This window comes from Notothenia rossii (genome assembly GCF_949606895.1).
Source record: "Notothenia rossii genome assembly, chromosome: 9".
NCBI lineage: Eukaryota > Metazoa > Chordata > Actinopteri > Perciformes > Nototheniidae > Notothenia > Notothenia rossii.
Genome location: NC_136907.1, coordinates 8,512,685 through 8,536,398, shown reverse-complemented (window position 1 = coordinate 8,536,398; position 23,714 = coordinate 8,512,685). Strand labels below are relative to the sequence as shown.

The 23,714-nt window shown below is 42.0% G+C and overlaps 4 protein-coding genes across 21 annotated transcripts in view; 2 read left to right on the top strand and 2 right to left on the bottom strand.

Annotated features, from left to right (window-relative positions):
* The first annotated feature begins 70 nt into the window (after nucleotides 1-70).
* On the top strand, nucleotides 71-5,380 carry haus1 (HAUS augmin-like complex, subunit 1). Of its 2 annotated transcripts, none has more exons than XM_079648168.1 (9): nucleotides 71-227; nucleotides 318-492; nucleotides 1,131-1,266; nucleotides 1,343-1,477; nucleotides 1,904-2,027; nucleotides 4,784-4,849; nucleotides 4,958-5,029; nucleotides 5,140-5,187; nucleotides 5,275-5,380. In XM_079648168.1, the coding sequence occupies exons 1-9, from the start codon at nucleotides 207-209 to the stop codon at nucleotides 5,320-5,322; spliced, it is 825 nt and encodes a 274-aa protein (XP_079504294.1). In that variant the 5' UTR covers nucleotides 71-206; the 3' UTR covers nucleotides 5,323-5,380. The 2 variants fall into 2 exon arrangements, with proteins under 2 accessions (XP_079504294.1, XP_079504293.1); XM_079648167.1 differs by having other exon boundaries at nucleotides 91-222.
* Nucleotides 5,381-7,040: 1,660 nt separating this feature from the next.
* eva1c (eva-1 homolog C (C. elegans)) lies at nucleotides 7,041-14,295 on the top strand. 2 transcript variants are annotated; one of them, XM_079647837.1, is made up of 8 exons: nucleotides 7,041-7,455; nucleotides 8,613-8,812; nucleotides 9,362-9,485; nucleotides 9,708-9,860; nucleotides 10,721-10,864; nucleotides 11,427-11,501; nucleotides 11,589-11,693; nucleotides 12,912-14,295. In XM_079647837.1, exons 1-8 carry the CDS (start codon nucleotides 7,365-7,367, stop codon nucleotides 13,274-13,276), a joined length of 1,257 nt encoding a protein of 418 aa, XP_079503963.1. In that variant the 5' UTR covers nucleotides 7,041-7,364; the 3' UTR covers nucleotides 13,277-14,295. The 2 variants fall into 2 exon arrangements, with proteins under 2 accessions (XP_079503963.1, XP_079503962.1); XM_079647836.1 differs by having other exon boundaries at nucleotides 7,042-7,455; nucleotides 11,424-11,501.
* cfap298 (cilia and flagella associated protein 298) lies at nucleotides 14,174-17,243 on the bottom strand. 2 transcript variants are annotated; one of them, XM_079647839.1, is made up of 8 exons: nucleotides 16,825-17,243; nucleotides 16,413-16,583; nucleotides 15,774-15,941; nucleotides 15,544-15,611; nucleotides 15,286-15,444; nucleotides 14,964-15,095; nucleotides 14,761-14,856; nucleotides 14,174-14,642 (listed from the first exon to the last, which is right to left on the bottom strand). In XM_079647839.1, the coding sequence occupies exons 2-8, from the start codon at nucleotides 16,549-16,551 to the stop codon at nucleotides 14,532-14,534; spliced, it is 873 nt and encodes a 290-aa protein (XP_079503965.1). In that variant the 5' UTR covers nucleotides 16,552-16,583; nucleotides 16,825-17,243; the 3' UTR covers nucleotides 14,174-14,531. The 2 variants fall into 2 exon arrangements, with proteins under 2 accessions (XP_079503965.1, XP_079503964.1); XM_079647838.1 differs by lacking the exon at nucleotides 16,825-17,243 and having other exon boundaries at nucleotides 16,413-16,796.
* A 210-nt stretch (nucleotides 17,244-17,453) lies between these two features.
* synj1 (synaptojanin 1) overlaps nucleotides 17,454-23,714 on the bottom strand; it is a 35,160-nt gene continuing 28,899 nt past the window's right edge. For 13 of the 15 annotated variants that reach the window (XM_079647820.1, XM_079647831.1, XM_079647830.1 and 10 more), the window contains 2 exons: nucleotides 21,870-22,216; nucleotides 17,454-20,898 (listed from right to left, as the gene is read on the bottom strand). In XM_079647820.1, the coding sequence (XP_079503946.1) occupies nucleotides 19,897-20,898; nucleotides 21,870-22,216 (1,349 nt within the window). In that variant the 3' untranslated portion in view covers nucleotides 17,454-19,896. Of the gene's footprint in view, nucleotides 20,899-21,544; nucleotides 21,569-21,869; nucleotides 22,217-23,714 lie in introns of all 15 variants that reach the window. The other 2 variants (XM_079647824.1, XM_079647825.1) reach the window with 2 other exon arrangements.

Below are 23,714 nucleotides of genomic sequence, written 5' to 3'. Positions count from 1 at the left end.
AATCTTTAATATTCTTTTAAAAAGTGTGAATCATTATTGTCACCAAAAGTAGCTAGGACATTTTATCAAATTCTCATTGGCTGGTGAACCGGAAGTTATTCGAACGGTTGACCGGGCGCGAAAGCTGAAACTTGTTTTAAGGCTGCATTTTTTTTTAATACGTTTTATGAAGCGAACAAGTTGATGTGGTCACCCTTTCATTCGTCATGTGTGAAAAGATCAGTAAGGTAGTGTTCAGTGTATTACTACCATGAGCAAGTTAACTTTAGTGATGTTTTGTTTACCATTGTGTGTCATGCTTCATGTCTTGTCCTCAGGTGAACAGCTGGCTCAGCGAGGTGTTTGGAGATCAGTCGGTGCCTCACTTTGAGGTGAACACCAGGACCGTCGACATCCTGTTCCAGCTGGCTCAGTCCAGTGAAGCCCGGTGCAGAGACACAGCTCTCCTCTCAGAAGACCTCAAACAGAAAGCATCAGAGTATCAGGCTGAAGGTGAGGAACAACAGACACAGCTGAATTAAAAACAGTGACATTTAGCTTTTTTGGCACATGTTGTTACCTAGATCTCAGCAATTATTGTAGTGATTACAATGTTTTCTTATTACAAAAATTAATGGCCACAGCCAAAAGACCCAACTTGTAATAAACCTTTAATTTGTGTTAAATAGCTACTTTAAAAAAAAAAAGAAGAATTACCAAGTTTCAAAGCTTGTGTCATTTGCACATTAGCTACAGTGTAGATGTGACACATTTAGGTCACAGGCTCCTCCAAATGTGCAACATATATATAAGATATAGAACAAATAAAACCGATAAAATAGTGCAAGAGAAGTATGTACTTATCTGTTTTGTTTTCTACCTATTGTGTTTTTTATTATTGATAACGTGTGCCTACTTTGGTATTTTTTTTATATGTATGTTGATACTCTTTACTTTATCCGTTATCCTTTGTCCGTTACTTCTGCTGTTATAATAAAGTAAATGTCCCCGTTGAGGGACAAATGAAGGAATTCTAATTGTGAAACATGCTTCCCTTTGACTGTATGCAGGTTAGATGGTCCATTCATTAAAAGCACAAGGACTCCACGTCATTATTTTTCACAGATCTCAACTGTGTTTCCTCCTCCCAGGTGCTCATATCCGTGATATTCTTCTACAAGGCGTTGGTCTTTCCTGTTCAAGCGTCTCAAAGCCCGCTTCTGACTACTTGTCTGTTTTAGTGGACAATGCCATGGTGCTTGGAGTCAGAGACACATCACTGCGCAGGTGAAATGGGTTTTTTGCGCAGTAGTTTTTCAGGTGAAAGAGAGATTTAACAGTTTGTATTTGATGTCTTGTCTAGCTTCATGCCAGCTGTAAACAACCTCACCAATGAACTGCTGGAAGAAGAGAAGTCCAACAGGAGACTTGAGAGGGAACTCAGAGCCCTCAGGAAGAGACTGGGGACCACTCTGGTGCTGCGGAGCAACCTACAAGAGTAAGATAAGATAGGACTTTATTCATCCCGAAGGAAATTGTTGTGCCAGAGATACAAAAATAGCAGCAGCACAATAATAATAAAACTGTAAAAAGAGCAATTCAATAACTACAGGAAACATAGATGGTCACATAATTCATATAAATATTCTAGTAGTGCAAAAACCGTAGTGGTAGTTACGTAATTGCACGTTATTTATCGAACCTTATTAATAATAATAATTTTGCACGTTATATAGCAGAGTGTCTTGTAATGATGGTAATGGTATTTATATTGCACATAGTGGTGGTGTGTCATTTCTCAGTTCCCTTTACTGAAGGGTGAAGAAGGTTTAAGAACTAAATACAGAGGATATTCATACTAAAAACAAACACAGAGACATTGCTGCTGTATGTCATTGTAATCTGTGTTTTTAATTGTCTTCAGGGATGTCAACCAAACGATCAAAAGCCAGTCAGTGGAGAGCGCCAAAGCAGAGGAAAGAATGCTCAACATGGATTTTGTGAGGGCAAAGGCTAAAGAGCTCAGCAGCAGACGGGAGAGGGCAGAGGTACGCTGTGGGGTTCAATCTTATCTGCATGAGCTGCATAATGCATTGTGGTGCTAAGTCAGTGGTTCTCAAACTTTTTCTGTCAGGCCCCCCCTTTGGAGAAAAAAAAAAGTCGGGCCCCCCCAAAACGAATAATCAGGCTCAGTGGCGGCGCCAGAGATTTATTTTGGGGGTGCTGTGGGGTAGCTTGACGTTTCATAGAGGGTGCTCAAACATTTAGGGTTTCCCATTAATGTACCGGTCTATACAGTGGAATTTTCTACTGCAACAATCCCCACGCAAATACACAACGTACCCGCGACTGTTACAATGAAGGCTCGATATTCAGCTCACGGCATATAGGTGTAAGCAGGGATAAAGTGCTATTTTTATAGGTGATGTGTGGACGTCACATAGGGGGGTCCGGGGGCAAGCTTCCCCGGGAAGATTTATTTTTAAATATTGAAGTTAAAAGCATCAATCTGGTGCACTTTGAGAGCGAAATGAAGAGATCTATGGATACATCTCTCAACACCCATATGAAACAGAAATGTAAACAGATTTACTTTTTCTTGATGGATATTTTACAAATCACCCTTTTAAACTTTATTCTTGTTTTACTGTCATATAGTATTTCATACCTGTTTTTCATTTATTCTCTTATTTTTTTATAACTATAATGATCATATAACCGTGTGCCTCGGAAATAATTATTTACATTAATGGTGACCAAAACATTTGAGACCCACTGAGATAACACTGAGAGAGTCCTTTAGCTCTCAGTCTGACAGGAGAGGACTCTCCTCCACTTTGTTGTTGAAAAAACTCCTTAGATCCGTTAGCGTAGCTCGCTAGCACCAGAAGCTAACAACAACGATCTCCAGTACCGGTGCGCTCTCTCTCTCTCTCACGCGCACACAAAATGGCTCGTTCCACACACACACACAGAGCCGAGCTTTAATGAAACAGAGACCCAGACGTAATAGTACTGTACTGCATCATATTATTTTCGAATCAATAATTTTTCAAATTATGATTTTTTTTTTTTTTTTTTTTTTTTAATCTTTTTTTTTTTTTTTTTATAACCATTTTTCCTCCTGGTCTCTCGCGCCCCCCCTGGCATGCCTCTGCGCCCACCAGGGGGGGCGCGCCCCCCACTTTGAGAACCACTGTGCTAAGTCAACGAACAGTATACTACTATTGAAAAGGATAAGATGGATAGATACTTTATTGGTAAATCATTTCGTGTGTTCAGACTTTATAATACAATACTTAAAATACTGGGTGGGGGAAAAGTAGAAAATGCAAATAATTCTAAAAATATATAAGAGTTTTTACATTTCTAGCTGTTTTGCTTCAAATCTTAATACCTAAGTGGAAGGTTTGCTCTGGTTAAGCCAATTTGTACTAATGGAAACTTGCTATTAGGGTTGCAAAGGGGCGGAACATTTCCGGTACATTTCCATGGGAAGTTAAGCTAGGGAATTCTGGAAATATTCCATATTGAAAACCTTCCATGGGAATTAACTTGGAATTGATGTTAATGTAATCTAATTGCATCATATCCAAGCATAAATATAAAGTTTATAAACATTTAGTTAATAAAAAAAACCATGACATTTCAACAGATTGATTTGTAAGTAGAACAGACGTTTTTATTATTTTATTGAACAATCATTTGTTTCATTGAAGAACAAAAACATGAATGTTGAGTTAAATATTACTCATCGCCCCCACACCACTCAATCAAATGCACCCCCCATCCAAAAATCCCCACAACAAATCATGTGTGCATGTGATGGAGGAATGCACAGTGCCTGTAGGGGGTGTGGTCTCAATAGCCATGCAGTAAGCAGTGTGCTATGTGCATGTGATGGAGGAATGGCATGGATATTCAAGTGTACTTGAATGGCATCTGTTTGTTTTAGTCAAGATTATGCTCAAATATACTTCCCCCAACTATATTTAGCCAACCATCAATTTAGAAAATTCCCAGTTTGTTCCCTTAAATTCCCGTTTATTCCCATGGAAAGTTTCCATCTTTGAAAATTCCTTGAAAAGGTTTAAATGAGTTGTCTCCTTAGAGAAAATGACAATTAACTCAAGCCATTGAATTCCAATGAGAACATGTAGAGTGATGAAAGGGCATTTTAAAAACTCTCTTCCCTAGCATTGGGAGAGCAGTAAACTTTAGGATGCTAAAAATGGAATGTCAGTGTTCATCTATACTCAACCAGTGGGCCTTACAGCGCCATCTAGTGGGCAATAGAGATACATAAATGGCCAGATGGTATGATAGAATACTTTTTTAATGAAATGTGCTCAGGGTTTGACGAAAAGAAAAACTAATTTCTATTACCAGTTACATTTGAACATCAACATGCCAGCTTTTTTTGTTTCAATCACGAGCGGGCCTTCAGCTGCAAAAGGTTGAGAAACGTGGTCATAGCATATTTTTATTTGTAGAATTATTGTTTCAAAGCTTAATCGTGTTGCAAAATACCAAATGTGCCGAGTTGGCTGTTTGAAATAGCAAATCACTCCCTGGCCCACACAGTAAATAAATACCGACTGTAGTGTGACCCGGGTATAAAGAGGGCATCACGTTACTGCCTCTGGTTCAGAGCGCAGAGATGATGCTGCGGACGAGTCCAACAGTTAACGCCCTCGGGATCATTGTCAGGAAACACCGGATGTTTTGAATATCACAGCGGGGGTGACGGAGCTCAGTGTGTGAGGCTCTCTGGATGTCTGATTCTCTTCTCTCCTTCCTTCAGGCTCAGCTGGTATCCAGGAACATGAACAAGTCTCTCACCCACCAGGCTATTGTGCAGCTCTCTGAGGTAACTTCAGCTGTTACGCGTCAACACAGTGCAGCTCCATGGTGATGAGAAGCTAAAACGTTCTGCTTTCAGGGTTTGTAATGCGTGGTCTTATCTTTCTCTCTGTAGGAAGCCACAGCACTGAAACAAGAAATAATCCCCTTGAAGAACAAACTGAAGCCTTACATGGACTTAAGCCCGGTAAAAAAAAGCTTGGTGTTTTTCTTGTTACAGTTCAACAAATAGATGTATCGAAACAACTTGATTGTCTGTATTTAACTTTATGTTCTTACCCTTCTAATCCACAACAGAGCCCATCTCTTGCTCAAGTGAAAATCGAAGAAGCAAAAAGAGAATTGGTGAGTATCGTAATAGTTTATTTAAAGATGGATGAGAGGTGCTGGCTTTCTCTTTATTTTAATTCCAATGTGTTTCCTCAATTACAGGCTGCAATTGGTTCCCAACTTCAGATGAATATTGATTTAGAGTTATGATGTTTTTAATGTTAAAGGTTTTACTGTGTTTAAAAAAAGAATAAAGTCATTGTGTCTATGTTGTGTGCCTCTTTCGCTCTTTGTAATGTGTTTCACTAGCCAATGTGTCTCAAACTAATCACATGACTGTCTGCCTCTCTTGAAGGTTGTAAGTGAATAAAGCAACCTCCATAGACAGGAAATGTGGTTACTTTGAAGGAATTGTGCTTTAATAAAGAACTTACTATATTTGGATGACAAATTTTAAGTTGAAAGTTTTAATTATGATTCCTCTTTTTTTTCCGTTTGATCGATTTGGTTTCTCTCCCCCACTTCCTGTTTATTATAAAACATCATTAACAATAATCAAATGTTTTGTTTTCATTTTCTACTCTCTGATTTCTGATTGTGGCGGTGTGACTTAGCATGGGAACATTTTTCTTTTATCCAAGTTTGTTTGTAAGACAATTTATAAATCTCTTTGCCTAAACATATTTTTGTATTTCTTTAGTGTGTTTAAATTAGCATTTTAAAGGAATGATATGTTTGCAATATATTTTAGATTGTCTTCTATACCAATATCTTAATGTGCCTTATTGGTACATGTCAAGACATATTGTTTATTCAAAATGTAGATTGTTGTCATGATCCATACAATTGGACAAAAATCCATACGTTTTTTTAACTGGGTTAACATTAGAATGCAAATGTCAGGACTTTTTCACAAAAAGCACAAGAAGTGCATCTAATAATGATGTGCTGGATCTTGTCTTTAAAAACAAAGTGCAGGAAACGGTTTTTTTTCTGTTTGACAGCAAAATTCCACAGGCTTTGGAGGGTTAACGGCACATGAAAGGGGGTTTGGAGCCACTCCCTGGGTGCCTAAAGCTAAAGTAGAGAGAATGGGAGTGACTAGGGGGCCTGTTGTCCCGTTTGTATGCAAAATATCACCTCAGTTCCTCCCCCTGCCAGTCTTCCCCCTGAGGAGCTGAGCGCGGGGGCCAACGTCTCCGTCAGTTTGACTGTTGTAGGTCTGCGCCTCAGTCTGACATGTCGAGTGACCGCCCGGTTACCATGGTGGGGGTCATGGATGTGGGCCCGGGAGCAATTTACACAGTAGGCCCCCTGCTTCATTCAAAGGCACGACGGATAGGCCATCAATACTTTATAAAAGGAATCAAAATGCAACTCCACTGAACTTAACTTGGGACACAGAGACAACGCATAATTAAAAATTGACTTGTTTTTATCAATGGCACTATTTTTGGATTAAAGGGTTGCTATCTTGCTGTAACAGTATTTGTTCTTTCTCTTTCAGGAATAAAACTATGTCTATATATATATATATATATGACTGTTTATACTTAAATATCCACAGCTTTTTGTTCATTAGCACATGTTAAAATTAAACAACGGCATGTAAATACATTACAAATAAATATGTAGAGACAGTTTAAAAAAAAAGACCCAAATGGCTACATAATGACCTCCACCTAAATATAATTAACCAATGCACAAAGAAGTTGGCTGTATAGGCCTGTCAGTCTGTGAAAGAAGGGAAGGAAACACACACAATCCTCACAGAATGAAAGCGCCATAATCCAGAAGGTAAACATGTGCCTCATGGGGGGAAAAAATAAAAAAGGTCTTTGTCAGTGCGTCATACCATGGACTGTGTCGCGCCTCTTCCCTTTAAAATAGTTGTATCTGCCACGCCCACACCATAATTCCCACTCAGCTGCTACTGTAAATTCTCCCAGTTCCCAAATGAGTCCATACACACAATGTGCGGGTTTGAACAGTAGCAGACTGGAGTATCACTACGCATCGGATTAACCCCGCGTCACTTTTGACCAACTTGTTGCGCAGCAGCTATTTCTAACCTCGCGCTGGGCTTCATTTTCTGTCCAGCAAGAGTCAAGACGGATGGAAGAAGCGGTGGCTTTCAAACCTTACGTTTTATAATGCGTATGCTACAAGAAGAGGACGCTTTTGTATGGATTATAATGAAGTCCTGCAGCCCTCAGTGAATGTTTGAGTGTCTTTAATATGATCAGAGAGTCATGAGCGGCGGAGCAGAATGGAGCCTCAGCCTCTTCTACCTGACTCTGCTCCTGGGGACCAGACGCATGACGGGACTGGCTGACTTCTCAAGTAAGAGACGATGAGGAGGATGATGAGGATGGGGGTGCAGTGGAAGGGAGAAGAGCATACTTGAGGATAGTTTTGGTTAAAACAGTGGTGTAACTTAGTACATTGAATCAAGTACTGTACTAGAGGAGTTTGTTATTTAATTGAGTATTTTAATAATTTCTACTTTTTACTTCTTCCCCACTACATTTATTTAATACCTTTAGTTATTGTTGATTGATTGGATATGTTAAACACTCAAATAAGACTTTAGTTATGCCTGGAATAACATTGAACATCTACCCTGCAGTATACAAAACTAGCTGCACCATCTTTGATAAACATATTCAAAATATATATGAAATCTTGTACATGATCTGAGAACTTCTCCCAGAACTGTTGAAAGATCACATGAACCCTTCTGTTATAAAAAAATGTAGTGAAACATATTTGCATAATGTCATCGATAAGTGTTTTTAAATAGCCTGTACACTTTGTCCCAAAAATCCCACTTGAGTTTTGGCATTGGACCGCACACATGTAAAAGAGACATTGACTCATTGAGAGGAGTAACGTTTTTTTTTGCTTAGAAACTGACAACAATGCTTGAGATCAGCTATCCTCAGCAATGATCTATGCAGATAATGGTTTTCCAGCATTTGGTCTATCAACTGTCCATCTGGTCTAATTCAAGAATCATTTTCTCTGATAATGTAAAGATTTCAAGATTTGTGACTTTGAATACAAGGTAACTCAATCACATCTGCACAGAACAAAGGTGCGTCGTAGGTTGAATGCCAGTTGGCGTTGTTAGCCACCCAGGAGAAAAGATCTGACAGTCAGCACTTTGATATGTGAATTTTCAAAGCAACGTGAGACAACTAACAGAGCGCCAAAGAGGCCAAACAAACCGAGAAATAAAAATGCAACAAACAAGAAAGTCTCTTGTATTGGCCAAGCTTCAAAATGTATGATACATCTTTTCCCTTTAAGTAAATCTTTTTTCAAAGATATCTTCAAGTTATTATTAAGCTTCAGAAAGCTCTCTTCAGAGCCACAGAGTACGTTAAACCACTATTTCCACAAGCTGTAAGTAAATGGAACTTCATGGTGGAGCTGGAGGGTCCCCTTAATGCATGTTTCCATGTGCATTCCAGTCTAACCCATCTCTTGTGCGACAGATTACCTGTCCAGGATCATCACCAGTCATTCTGTCCAGGCATGTGATGGACAGCCACTGCGTCTCCACTGTCCTCGTCACTCCACCATCTCCATCCAGACTGCGTTCTACGGGAGTGGGGACGCTAAGCTGTGTAGAGCAGACCCAGACCCCCCGCTCAGAGCCCACAACCACAGCTGCTCTGCTTTCACTGCTCTACAGGTGCGTTTTATGTGTTGGATATACAGCCCTGTTTACCCTCAGTGGTTTAATCGTGTAGGTGTTTTCTCAAAGTATGTGTTTAATATAGTAGAGACTACCCTTAGATGAAAGGCCAGCCAACTATATTCCATAGTCCATCAGCCATCATTGTTTTTGCATTGGATTTGCACTATGGATTGTAACATAAATCTGTTAAGTGCCCCGATAAACATTCCTGTTTGTCATCTTGCAATCTAATTATTTATATAAATAGCTATCACCGCAATAAACCGTATTTAATTTTGTCTTAATGTAAATTATTTAATTTAATATTCGGTTCTTGTACATATCATATTCTATTTACATGTATGTAGAATTCTTGCACTATTTATTTTTATTTTATTTTATTATATACGTTGCATTGTTGGAGGAGCTCAGGTCAGAAGCATTTCATTGCCAACTCTACACTGTAGCGTATGTGCATACGACAACAATCCTTTGAGTTTAATTACATCTGAATACATCCTGTGTGCTGGTAAATGCTGACTCTCCCTGGTGTATCCCGTGCAGAAGATGCTGTCTGAGTGTCAGAGCCACAGAGATTGCCATCTGCCTGTCAACCACCTGCTGTTTGGGAAGGACCCCTGCCCTGGCACTACCAAATACCTCCATGTGGACTACAAGTGTAAACCAAGTGAGTCCAGCAGCTCCATTCCCATTTTCCCAACCTTTTTGTTATTGTAAAATAAAATCGCTTCCTGGTGAACTTTGAGTTTCTTTCATACATCTACGGGTGGATGAGCATGAAATGGCTACACAGCTGTGCAAAAAAAGTTCACCCCTCCCTAACCCTAACCTCTCCCCCTGCATTCACTGCCTTCAACTCTTCATCTTTGTTGTTTTTCCACTTGCGCAGCTGAACACAAAAGACACGTGGTGTGTGAGGGGGAGACCATGATCCTGCGCTGTAAGCGCCCAAAGGTTCTGATCGTCTATGCAGCTGTTTTTGGGAGAAGTCTGGACCAGATTTACACCTGCCCTTCACACCTGACAAGACCACCCTCATTTGGTGAGTCAACGAGATACTCAGTGTTCTGATAGACATTTTTACAGTAGTAGGAAATCACAGGTGTTACATTAAAACTGTCTCTGTGTAAGAAGAGGTAAATAAAGTGTCCCTGTAAGCCTTATCAGTGTTGTATACAGTGAGTAAACATGCATAATACCAGGGCCCTGAAACTAAAGCAGTCCAATGGAATTCCGCCATCATTTTTTTGGACTGTTTACAACTTTATCGACTGTGAAGTGCCAAGAAGTCTTCTGTGAAAAAGGTCCCTGGCAGACGGACACATGGGGAAAAGTCCCGTGGGAGAAATCAGCCCCAATCTGTTTACTTGCATTAAAAACAAAAAGTAGGGATCTTTGGATAATTAAAGAGAAATACAAGCAATAATGTATAGTCTGTTTTTTCACATCATACCGAAATTCCATTGCAGGGGTTGATAATAAACTCAGTAATGATTGCATTGTTTGAGTGTGCTATTTTTATATTTATTTGTGCTTTCGCTTGTAGCAGCCATTGTCTGCTGTGAAAAAATACTTATGAGAGAGGATATGAGAGAAAGGCCAGATTTCATTGTCAATTGTTAGTTTTTCCAAACTATAAAAACTTTACACTGATATAAAACAATGCTTTAAGTACGTTTTCTGAACATTGGATGTTTTAGAATGAGCAAACTTAACATTTAACTATCATAGATTTATTGAGTTATCAATTTCTTGCAGTCAAAAAAAGAAAATGTCATAGTTGTTGAGCTACAACCAAAACATTGATTCAGCTATTGCAACTGACACATGCACACACACACTGACACTGTGTTCCTAAGTCAGTAACTTTCTCCCTAAGTTCCTCTCTGCTGTTCCCTACAGAGTGTCTGAACCACGAGGCTGTGCACTCGGTGTCTACGTCCTGCTACGGCAAACACAAGTGTGCTGTTGTTGTCAGCAACCAGACCTTCAGGGACCCCTGCTTCCCCGGAACCAGGAAGTACCTCAGCGTGGTCTATTCCTGTGGTAGGAGTCTTTCCACCTCCCCATTCACATGACACAATTGCAGGCCTGATGAGGAATTAGAGAGAGCTGTCAAAATAGGAAAAGGCTTTTGTGATATTTTTCTATACATAGCTCAAGTCATGTCAGGACTTATTGACAGTTATGTTGTAACTTCCTATCAAGGACCCTTATCTGCTGTTATTATCAAATCACACCCAACAACATGGTAGTGGGAATAGTACACTGAGCTCAGATGTGCGTGTTAAGGCTGGCATCCTGGTAAACTTCCTGCAATTGGCACACATGCCAGTGAGGTCATGCCGAAACATTGTTCGTATCAAAGTTGGAGATTTTTCAATTCAGCCTGGATGACAGAATGATTAAGCCAGGCTCCATCTGGCACAGAAGAACAATGTGTGTTAACCTTGTAGACCGGTTATCACCATGATTCTCAGCCAGGTTTGTGCAAAAGTGGAATACTGAGAATCATTTTCTGTAGATTCGCCCGTAGCCTGCACAGTCACAGAACCTGCATCAATTTGTTCACAACAATATAAAACTCTTCTGTCTTTCCTTCCAGTAGTACCACAGACTTTACTAAGAGAGGCAGACCCTGACATATTCAGCTCTACCTCATCTCCTGTGGACACAGAAAAAGGTATAGTCATATCATGCCATCTCTTGCAATTCTAGGTTTTTTTAAATGTGCTTTCATCTCACATTTTGATTCTAACGATTACAACAGTTCCTCCTGGAGATCTGAGGAAGCCTTTTCCAAAAGAGTCAAGAAGGCCAGACAACTCAGGAGCCATTATGAGCAACTCTCTCCTGACCTACACCTACATCAAAGGTAAAGGTTACTCAGAAACCAGCATGTACTCCTTAAAGGTCTCCTATTATACTCTTTTTCATCAATATATTATAGTTCTCAGTTAAACATGTCTCTGAAGTGTTGTGTGGCTCCAAACACCAAACAGAATGTTGTGGCATCCCATAATCCCCTCTGTTTCAGCCCTGTTTCCAAAGTGCTGATTCTGTCTGTTACTTTAGATGAAAATAAGGAGCCAGTCCCCACGCCCCTCTGAGAGATATTTGGTTAAAAAGAACACAATAGTCGCTTTCACACCGCAGTACTTTTCCCCCTTTAGTTCCGCGATAGTTCCGAAATGTCGCGTTCACACCAAAAAGAGCTGTGACTAAAATGAGTTAATCAAAACCTTTTTTACCCCCTTTTCCATCCCTGCTAGTGAGCAGGTACTTTCGTGGGAGAAAAAGGTTCCTATGCCTGATTGGCTGGGTGGAATGCAAACCACGAGCGTAAAACTCCCAAAAAGTTTTGTGAAGCCGCCATTTTATTATCCTCACATTAGCATTATTAGCATTAGCATTAGCCCAGCGCAGAAACGCAGAGAGACTAACTTATGGCAACAGAAAAGAAAACATGGGAGCGGTGGAGATGAGGAGGTGTCGGCGTTCTGGTGATTCACTCAGAAGCTTCTACTGAAGCCAGTCCCCAACTCCGGGGACTTCCGGCCGGGGACTTTGGGTGGCAGTATACGCCGTGAAGTTGTTTTCGGCCTGCCAGTAAACCCAAAGCAGAAGAAGAAGAAGTGACGTCAGCGGCTGCATTTGCCTAATCCTTCCTCCAGGGACTTATTCCGGTGTGAAGTGAACGCGATCTGTACTTAGTTCATCTGAACTAAAGAGTTCTGATGAACCTTTGTGGGAAAAGTACTGCGGTGTGAATGCGCCTAATGGTGCTCTAGGATGAGATTCAGGTGATAAGGGGGGTCATAACAAAAAATCGTTATGACATCATAAAGTGGCCAAAATCTGATCAGCTCATTTTCAGACAGGTTTTTATATAAATGGATCAGGACAAAAAGAGAGAAAATCTTTGTTCCTGAAACTTTCAGAATCTCTTTACACAGAGGGGACACATGTTGATGTAGAAAATACATGAAAAAGTGGGTTTTGCATAATAGGTGACCTTTAATTCTAAAGTACTACTACTACTAAATTCCCGTTACCATGTTTTATACATCTCCTTCCTTTATTCCCGCCACAGAGCATCCAGAAATGGCAGCGCTGCTCTTCACCTCCAGCGTGTGTGTGGGTCTTATTCTCACTCTGCTTGCTGTATCAGTGCGGGTGACCTGCGGAGTTCAGCGCTCCAGAGATCACAGAATCAAACCAAAGCCTGCTAGCCAGGTGGTCAAAAGCCAGGAGCAGGACGATGATGATGATGAAAATGATGACGAAGAGGGAACAGAAAGCTCTTTAATCTCAGCTGCAGACAGGAAGGCGATATGCGACTGGGAGGGAGTGACTTATGTGAGCGAGGATGCCGATCGGGCGGAGAGGATCGAGCGCAGGGAGATGGTCATCCAGGAGATTCGCATGAACGCCTATCTCAATGGCAGCTCATGTTAACTTAACAGGGAAACCAATGGATGCTGTTCAGCACCTTCAAGATATGTTCAGGATTCTCTGCAGCAGCTCCCAGCACACCCGACACATTTTCTTCATTCATTGTACAGCAGTTCGTTTTGTGTTCGGACATTTTAGCTGGAGCACTCATTCAGTAAAGAATGTAATGTTGGGTAAAATGCGATACGAGCCATTTTTAAAAAGACGAACAGGATTTGATTCTGTAAAATGGGTGGTCACATAATATTATTTAGTTGTTTAAAAAAGTTTTATCAATTAAAAATCACCACTGAAACAACGAAATAATGTGTCGGGGAGTGGGATTGTTCATAAAACCTCAGTTGTTCTCATCTCATAACTTTCTTAGTTTTTGAATGAAGCCTTTCCATCAGAAAAATCAAAAAAATGCACATAAGTGTTTTCCCTACAGAATAACTACAATAGCGATTGCTAAATGTGGCAGCTGTTCATACCATAAACCCAGGATTCCAATTTCATTTTCCAGAAAAACGGTTTATTTAAGGAGCCATCTGCATTCAGTGTACAAAGTTTTTTTTTTTTTTAAATCCCGCTTTCCTTTAAACCCACCACACCTCTCTGAATCACTGCATCCACTCCGTCAACAACTCAACGCAGTGGAATTAAACTCTCATTTTGAACTCTTCAATTTCCTCATCACTGCAGGGACAAGAGCTGGAACGACAAACCGCTGTGTGGCAACTTCCTGCCTCAACACCGACGTTCATTAAAAGGTGTGTGTGAGACAAAGAGAGGAAAGGTGTAGCATCCTTGTCCCCGGGATGTAACACTGTGTTCTAATTAAATCACTACCTACTGAGCATGTGTGAAATGTCAACATGACGTTAATACCAAAATGGACAAACAAGTTTTATACACGGGCAAATTTGAAAAACAATTTATTAGACTTTTTCCACAACAACAATAATAATATAAAGAGAATATCTTAAATGTATTTGATCTGCACAGCTTCAATAAAAATGTAAAATTGAGGTTAAAAACAATCAGTAAGGGAATACAAGGATCAGATTGACCTTCAAATAAATCAGGTTTTGAATGACATCATTACCCGTCCTGTCAGACAATGTCTCCAGATTTGAATTCAGATACAAATAAATACTAACATGTATTGAACTGATTTAAGGATAGTGAGAACAAGGCATCATAGTCGGTTGCATGTGGAGCTGTATGGGATCAGGGCGGCAGCTCCACGGTGGGAATCTGGATGTTAGCGTTTTTTTCACCTGGGCCCCCATTTGATGTTAGAGAGGCCCTGAAACTGTTTTCTGAGAGCTTGTCTGTCTGTCCACTCCGAGTCCATGTGGCTATCATCGTCTCCCTCATCTAGTTTCTGAGAATATTACAAGAGGAAGGTTAGAAAGGCACATTATGTACAAACAGGAACTCGGTTTTGCATGCGTGCCTATTTAGAAGTCCAGGAGTGTTTTGTGTCTTTGACCTTTCCTCACCTTGAGCTCCTCCTGCCTCCTGTATTGACGCATCATCATCTGTTTCTGCTGCTCCTCAGTGATCACAGGCTCTCTCCCTGGGGCCCCCTGCCCTTTCTGAAGGGGAAAGCAAAATGGATTGCAGATATTCTCAAAACTGACAAGTATAATGCAGCCTGTAATATACCGTAAAAGTACTCCCTTTAAGATGAAATGGCTCTCACCTTTTGGATTTTGACCACAAGCTTCGTCTTTTCATTTTTACCAATGTAGTCCTGCAGTTTTTTCCCCCTCTGCATCTCTTTGCCAGCCCACCATAGCTGGCACTCCTCCTCTGTGACCACCTGCAGAGAGGCCTGAGTTACAGACAGATGGAGAGGGTAGATTTAAAAGGAATGATTAGGGAGAAGTTCAAATGGATTCACCTCCAGATGTACCAAACAATAGTGACATTAGAAACTTATGGTGTTGTTTACTATTTGTATGTTGACTCCAGCCAATTGCTGCAAGATAACTGTAAATATTGACAAAGGTGCAGCTGTTTACCTGTGTTCCTGAAAGGTCTTCCCTGTCTTCAAACTCCATCCTGATAGGGTCATGGGGAGGCAGCCCCATTGGGTAAACAATCATGACCGCACCCCTTAGTGGGTCTAGGGCGTCCTTTATCATCTCCATGGTGACACAAACATTAGCTTGGACTTGTTTCTGAAGAATGAGGAGAAAGACGTATTTAATTCAAAGTTTTGACCGTTGCTAAACAACACGATGTGAAATATTGTGTGTTTTAAAAAAAATAATACTCACTTTGGAGATCAGTGCCTTCGCCTCTTCCACAGTTCTCATCAACACCTCTTTCATCTTATCATTTGGAGCTGGTAGAGGGAAAAGAGGGGGAGTTTCAGCCTTTTTCCTGCTTGAATTGGTATCACAACACATTTAAGCATTTAAAGAAAACTGATAGGCAACTTAACTTCTTCACAAGACAGTTTATAAGCATGCGTTTACTTTTTAAATTGGGAAGCCCAGTGTCTTACCCTGTCCGTTCCTCCTCCCAATCTCATCCCTCCTCAACACAGGCCCTCCACTGGGAACACACTTTTCTTCCCATTCATCGATCAGGTTCAGGTCCACGATCTGCTCCTCTGTCAGCCCCTGCATGTTGGGGGGCAGTGTGGTGCCATGGTCAGCCAGCTCTGGGATCTCTGAGGGTGCATAAAATAATGAACAAATCCATGTAAATGTATCCAACAAGACTGAAAGATCTTATTTACAAGAGCCATTTGTGCAGAAATGTGGTTGAGACCTTGAACAGATTACTTATTCAGACATTCAGTTACTGATAATTAATAAAAATATAGTACATCTTAGTCCCTGCTTTTTTTATGATCAATTTAAGAGTATTTATCCTCCAACCCAGTGCAATCATTGGTTTGAGCATGCGCAGTGTGTGTTCTGCAGTTGTATTAAGCCAGTTGGACTCGACAGTAATAAACGGAGGCGCTGTCTGTGATGCTCAAAAAGTACTAAAGTTCCTGAGTTTTTGTTACACAGAAGTATTTTTGAAGCCCTAACACCTCGGACGTTACACCAGGTTAAACAGTAGTGACGTGTGAATTCAGCCTACTGAAGCTTATCATCCATATAAAGTGTTAAAAATAATATTCCTACTTTACCTGAACATATCCTGTCCACTTTGAGCCTCCCGTTGTAAATGGCTGTAATTTGCTGAATCACCGCCTCCACAGGCGCGAGCACAGTGGTGTCGAAAAGAAACTGGCTTTCATCTCCACGCTTCACATGCAGCTGCACCATATCGAGATGTAGCTTACCGTCTGTTTTACCACCTAAGACACGTTTCAGGATATAAATAAATGCGACTTTTGTTGTTGAATATAGCCGGAACAACACGAATAGTTTGAGTGTGGAAACACAGTAGCCGGGGTCAGAGGGAAACAGTGTAACCATAGCAACAGTTGTGTCTACAAGTTAGCTTTCAACTAGCAAGCGAGTAAAGCTATTTACATTTTAAACGCTCAACTGTTTAGGTGTCATGTCATTATATAAACTGAAAATGGTAACAATTACCTGTGCAGTGAAACGATAAGCGTTTGTTTACAAGACACAACCGGTGAAAGTATTAGCTAAACGTGAATCCAACATGGATTGAATTCTTCTTCGTGTGAAAAACCAAGGGCAGGTTATAACAATCCAATCAGTATTACTGTCCTCTAGCGGTAACACATGGTAACACTGTGGCCAGTAAAGTATCTTTTTGAACAATCTTTAATCCCTGGTTTGTCCTACTATACCAGAAGAAAAGGATAATTAACCCATTTACCTCGGCTATATGTTTACTTTCATTGACATTATATCACAGTGACTGACTATAACTGGATAACAGACCACTCTAAAGTAATTTAACAAATTCAACAACTAAAATGACACAAAGATGATATGATAAAGGGTTTTTTGGTGGGTGTTTCTCCTTACATCCTGCATGGGTCCAATGACAGAGGGTGGTGTATGCTGTACAGATTGTGAAGCCATCTGAAGCAAATTTGTAATATTGGGCTATAAAAAAATAAAAAACACTTTACACAAACATGTAATGCCTGAACAACTTTGATATTAAGTATAATAGGTGTATGATGTTTAATTATCTATGATGTTCACACAGTTACATTCTGCAGTCAGAGGCGACACACATGAACATATAGGGTCGACTTACATTTATTTTTGCATACATACAACATAAACGGCTTCATACATAAATGTGCAATCTGCTGTGCACTTAAAATATGGAACGTTGGATATTAACACAAATCGCAGCTTCATGTTTTCTCTTGAATACATACAGAATATGTTCAACAACACAGACTCTTCATTTACTATGGATTATAGCCATAAAAAGGGACACCAACCTCACAAAAAGAGCAATTTGTTTCCTATAAAATCTCATCTTGTACATGACATGACACAAAGCGCTGGCTAGTCATCTACAGAATCTACTGCACACATTTGGATAACACAATAAATGCATTTTAGTGATGACACCGACATGTAAGCAAAGGCGACCTGATACACTTGCTTACATAGATAGCTACTGCATTCAGTGCAGAGAATGAAGATTATTTATATTTGTTTGACATTTGCAGAAGCGTTAGTTAGCTGGTACTTTCTTGTGTCATCCTCAAGGAGCCATCAAAAATGATTATAGGACCACACTTTTACTGATACTTTTGCAAAAATACTTATCATCATTGATGCTGACCTTTACAACTCAACAGCAGGTAGTACAGGGGAAAATACTGACACATCACCTCTGACAACACCACACGCACCCCCATGGATGGTTACGAAATCAGCGAGGCTCAGTAACAATTACTCTCAACCGGAGGAAACAGCTATGGGTTAGATATTACAGGCGGACCGTCAAACGTCAAATCACACTACTGTCTGGAATGTGGGCCACTGCGCCTGGGAAGGACACAACAAACAGTCAACTGGAAATGATAATCGGACGATGCTTTTCAGCATACAGTGTAGTCGAGTTTGTATATTCAGTCAAGGTGGTTGGTGCTTTGAGGAATAAGAGTCCTTTGTCTTTGTTAACATTGTTGCATACAGTGAGGCCCCTCCACAGCCCTTGGAGGCTATAGAGCGGAAATACAGTGACAGCCATGCGCTAGTGAATACAGTGGCTGTTAGTTCAGCAAATACACTGCGTCTTAAATGAGAAGATTTCCAAGGGGAAAAGCTCTGATCATTTCCTAACTCCGTACACACACACACACACACTCACATCCAAACACAAACACGGCAACAGGCGATATGCACCTCAAACACAACACATTACTTCTCACCACAGATATTAACAATATATATTTAGAGTAAATGTTCTGAGAAATTAAAAGCATGTCTTGTGCAATGAACAAAAGCTGAAGTAAAAAAATGTGCCCTCTTCTTATTAGGCATGGCTTGGCCTGGCCGCCATGTTTACTGACCCGAATCATAGTACTTTGAGTAACAGAAGTATACAAACGCACCGGCCACATTCTCTGAATTTACAACAGTGTGTTTAAATGCTTTGGATAAATCAGGAAGAATAAAAACACTGCAGAGGTGGAAAGGTCATCTGCTCAACCCGCTGGCTCTCATTTGTTGTCATTCTGCCATCAGCAAGAATACAACCAAGAGAGCTCATACAGCCTGTCAGTGCATATCAGTAACATTGTGCAAACCACTGATACAGCCATCACAAACACAATATACACATATAGCGAATCGGTTCCATGTTGAAAACCTACATTTATACATAAATCACTATGTATAGGTTTTGATATAGAGCTCCAAAATATATTCAGCTAAGCGTAACAGCCCACGTACAAGGAATGATGACGGAATAGAGAGAGGAAGAACATAACGTCTTACGATCAACTGGATGATAGTCAGTCCAGCGGCAGTGAACAGTCTGACTGGCTATGAACACTTTCTTGCGGTTGTTCACGCCGTGGTTTCAGCGAGGAGGCAATGACAACCCAGTGCAACAAAAAGTACATTCAAGTTCAAAGCGAGCGCACACATATGCATTTTAAACGTGCACTCATTAGACACAAAATACCAGAACATACAGACTATTTAGGACTATGTAAAACCTTCAGTGCATAGCCTTCTACTTCCTGTAAACTGAGAAGGTAGAGGATTCCTCTCTACTTTAAGAAGCGTGCTCTGATGTCAGTCCAAATGATGCATTTTGCCAGTGAATGGCAAGCTAACACTGAGCCTCGCAGGCGAATGCAGTTTGCTGCACGGCCACACATACATGTCTATATATTGCTCAGGTGGCTAAACATATGATTTGTGCATATAGATGTACTTTATATAGTTCTATAATGTAGACACAGGCACGAGTTTGCTGCCCTGAAGAAAAAATGAACATCAGAACAATTCATATTCAAATAAATGTAAAGGGATAAGCAAACATCTGTGGGAAACTTAGCACACAGGCTCACACATGTTACTGCTGAAGATAAATATTACGTTCCTGTGAATCAGAAGGGGATTGGTCTATACCTTTTAAATACTCTCTTTTGTACATACACACACATATACACATTTATCATAGATCTATACATATCTGGATATGCCCTTTACGTATTAAGAGTGGTCCCAGCTTTCTGTTGGGAACAAGCAGTCGTCGCTCAGACCCTCTGGGAGGTTTGGGTTGCTGGGTACAGTTCTGGTCGGGATGGGAGGAGGGAGCGTTGGGAATACTGAAGGGACCGAGGATAACCAGTCGGGCTCCGAGTCAAACACAGAGCGGGAGGGGAGAGTCTGTGTTTGTCCCACGAGGGAACTTGAAGGGAAGACGGGGGCCTGTGGCGTTTTGGTTGGATGTTGAAAATCCAATTCATCATCAAAAGTGACCCAACTCTTTGTGGGTTTACCTACTGAGGGGGGTGGCAGGCGACGAGGTGCGAGGACAGGGGGAATGGAGGAGGGAGGAGCCAGAGGCAAGGAGGGGACAGGAGACGGGGCGAGGGGGAGCAGAGGGCCAGCTGTGGGGTTGAAAGCGGGCGACGGTCCAAACAGGGAGGCGGTCCTCTGGAGCTGGGAGGTGGGGGCCGCTGCTGTTGGAGCAGACATGGGGACGAGGGGCTGAGTGAACGCAGACATGGTCCTCTGAATGTTTGGCGTCGGGACGGAGCTGAAGTCCGGGGTGAGCGGGCGGCTGGGCTGATACCGCTGCGCCAGAGGGCCCGTGAAGGGGTTGGTGCTGTTGGGCCGGGCGGGGAGCGGGTCGGGAAGGAGGGGGCCGGGGGGGGCCCACAGCGTCTCCTGAGAGCGGCTACGAGACGGGACCGGAGGAAGCGGGAGCAGGGAGGAGGAGAAAGGGGACGCGGTGGAAGAAGAGGAGGAGGAGGAGGAGGAAGAGTCGAGTGGCTGCAGGTCTGAGAGGGCGGAGGACTGGAGGGAGAAGGATAAAGGGAGAGTGTTGGAGGATACAGGAACAGAGGGGGGGGCACGCAGAGAGGCGCCTCTGTTCAGGGACTGGGTGGTGTGCCAGGGGGAGGGGGAGGGGAGTAAATCAGAGGTGAGTGGGTCGAAGGGGTCCGGCTTCCATTGTGCTTCTCTTTGGATTCCATTCAGTCCATTCGTCTAGGGAGGAACAGAACAAGAAAAAGACATTCAGTGTAGGAACTAATGGAACTGAATGTATTGTATTATTTCTTTAGATCAGAACAACGGTTAAAGATACCCCCTGGAACAAACAGTTATGATGTGCATCTGTGTCTGACTTGATCAATAATGCCACTTCTCCGTAGGGTACCTTTAACCTGTCCAACTTGAATACACTACAGCTAGCATTGATGAAAGTATCACAGTCCGCATACAATCACCAACTCTAAAACAAATGGATGTCAAGTCAAATCATATTATGAAGTCTTTGCGTATGTGCTCACTCTTCACACCTTGGACACAGTGAGCAGATAGGAAAGGATCAGTCAAGGGGAACAACAAACATCTTTTTTCATGTCATGTATGGTTTGTTATGACAAAAAGAAGACAAAGGATGCTCCCTTTTGTGAGCCTAACACAAAACAATGCATGGACTTGCAGTGGTCTAATAACATCCAGGTTCAAACAACAATAATATAAATAGGAGGGGACGTAGGACTGTTTTTTATGAAATGAGGAAAGGACGAGGTTATTAGGTGCAATGTATGGGGGGGGTAATAACATCAGAGCAGAGGACTGTTGTGCTATGGAGGATGAGACAAAGAGGTGGTGTAATTTAAAGTACCTGTTACCCTGAGGGCTTCTCCAGCTTGTGAGAGAGAGGCAAATGTATCAGAGAGACAAAAGCAGGAAGAATGACACAAACACTAAGCTCATTGGATGCGAGACAAAGCAGCAGAAAGAGGCTAATTCTCCATCACCGACACTTACATCATTTATCATCAAATATCTTGTCTAATCAGCAGAATTTGAGCAAGCATCTGTAATACATTATTTAACAACGAAAAAAGGCAGGATGATCTTAGTGTTTTAAATACACAATACACTCAGTGTTCTCTGTACAGTTGCTGAAGTTCCAATAGTTGAATGAAAAGGAAGTTGGCACCAACCTGGGCAGCTGGGGCTGTTTCAGTCTTGGCAGCCTCAGGTGGCAGAGCTTGATTGGATCGGGAGCGTGGGGGGGGTTTGGGAGAGGCGAGGCCCTGTGGAGACCCTGCAGAGGCAGCAGCAGCAGAAGCAGAGGAAGCAGGGGGCCCGACTTTAGGAGCCTGCTGTGGCTGGAGTGGAGCTTGAAGGGTGGGCTGCATGGGGGCCTGCATGGGGGCCTGGAGCTGGGGCTGAGCTGGAGGGGCCGCTGAGTGGGGCTGCATGGGGGCCTGCATGGGGGCCTGCATGGGGGCCTGCATGGGGGGCGGAGCCTGGGGTCTCGCTATCTGGGGCTCTGCTGGAGGAATACCTGGGGGAGGAAACGGGACAGAGTTCAGGCTTCAGCGCATCTCATTTAAAGGTCACCTACTATGCAAAATCCACTTTTCATGTCTCTTCTACATCAACATGTGTCCCCTCTGTGTAAAGAGACTCTGGAAGTTTCAGGAAAAAAGATTCTCTCACGTTTTGTCCTGATCCATTTATATAAAGACCTGTTTGAAAATGAGCTGATCAGATTTTGGCCACTTTATGATGTCATAACGATTTTTTGGGTTGTGTAACCATTAGCCAATCACCAACCAAGGGAACCTTCCCGCCCCCCCTCACCTTATCACCTGAATCTCCTCCTTGAGCACCATTAGGCGCTTTCGCACCAAGTACTTTTCCGTACTTAGTTCAAGTACAGATCGCGTTCACACCGGAATAAGTCCCTGAGGAAGGATTAGTCAAATGAAGCCGCTGACGTCACTTCTTCTTCTTCTGCTTTGGGTTTACTAGCAGGCCGCAAACAACATCACAGCGTATACTGCCACCCGAAGTCCCCGGCCGGAAGTCCCCCCCCGAGTAAATCGCCAGAACGCCGACACCTCCTCATCACTCCACCGCCTCCACGTTTTATTTTGTGTTGCCATAAATTAGTCTCTCTCCGTTGGTGCGCTGGGCTAATGCTAATAATGCTAATGCAAGCAAATAAAATGGCGGCTTCACAAAACTTTTTGGGAGTTTTACGGGGCGTGGTTTGCAATCCGCCCAGCCAATCAGAAAAGGGAACCTTTTTCTCCCATGAAAGTCCCTGCTCTCTAGCAGGGACTGAAAAGGGAGTGAAAAGGTTCTCATGAACTAAGTTCTAGTTCCGGATTTATTTGGTGTGAACTAGGCTTGGGCGGTATGACGGTATTACGGTATACCAGGGTATTTCGAAATCCCGTCGGTATGATTTTCAATACCGTGACGTCACAGACTGTGCGCCAAATCACAGATGCGTTTCATTCTATTACACTGACACGGAGTTTTGACAGGGACGACATTGGTTGTAATGCACAGCACGCGCCAGCAGAGGGCAGGGGAGGGCAGTCCGTCTTTCCCGCTCTCAGAGCTCAGCACAGAGCTGAGCTGAGCAAGATGGCGGCAGCATTTGCCGGCCCCGAACTCGGACAACTAGTAAAAAAGAAAAATGCCTCTGCGCCTGTTTGGGACTATTTTGGGTTTACTCGTCGCCAGTGACTTCATCCAGCACAACGAGAGACAGAGGCACTTATTTGGGAATGTTTAAGACGGGGTGAGTGAGTGTTGACATTTTTTAATCCTATGCAACTGGTTGATGGTTTTGTAGTCGAGGTCGGACGGTTTTAAAAACGAAAGCATTTACGTGCTAAACATTCACGCGAGTAATCCAATGAATCAAATGGAAATAAGGTTTTTAACACATGCACGGAATAATATTGCCAAACTAGTTAGTCAATATAGCAAACTTTATTCAATAAGTCAAGTATTTACTCCCGGAAAATGTTTATTTATGATGATAT

Bases quoted from the DNA above. Each gene is read 5' to 3' on its own strand.
- haus1 (XM_079648167.1), top strand. From the start codon at position 184: ATGTGGTCACCCTTTCATTCGTCATGTGTGAAAAGATCA. The intron at 1,478-1,903 runs GTAAGATAAGAT...AATTGTCTTCAG, and splicing joins CTGCGGAGCAACCTACAAGA to GGATGTCAACCAAACGATCA. The intron at 2,028-4,783 runs GTACGCTGTGGG...TCCTTCCTTCAG, and splicing joins GCAGACGGGAGAGGGCAGAG to GCTCAGCTGGTATCCAGGAA.
- eva1c (XM_079647836.1), top strand. From the start codon at position 7,365: ATGAGCGGCGGAGCAGAATGGAGCCTCAGCCTCTTCTACCTGACTCTG. The intron at 10,865-11,423 runs GTAGGAGTCTTT...CTTTCCTTCCAG, and splicing joins CAGCGTGGTCTATTCCTGTG to TAGTACCACAGACTTTACTA. The intron at 11,694-12,911 runs GTAAAGGTTACT...TTCCCGCCACAG, and splicing joins GACCTACACCTACATCAAAG to AGCATCCAGAAATGGCAGCG.
- cfap298 (XM_079647838.1), bottom strand. From the start codon at position 16,704: ATGGTTACACTGTTTCCCTCTGACCCCGGCTACTGTGTTTCCACACTC. The intron at 15,942-16,412 runs GTAAAGTAGGAA...ATGCACCCTCAG, and splicing joins AGTGGACAGGATATGTTCAG to AGATCCCAGAGCTGGCTGAC. The intron at 15,096-15,285 runs GTAAACAGCTGC...TCTGTAACTCAG, and splicing joins AAGACCTTTCAGGAACACAG to GCCTCTCTGCAGGTGGTCAC.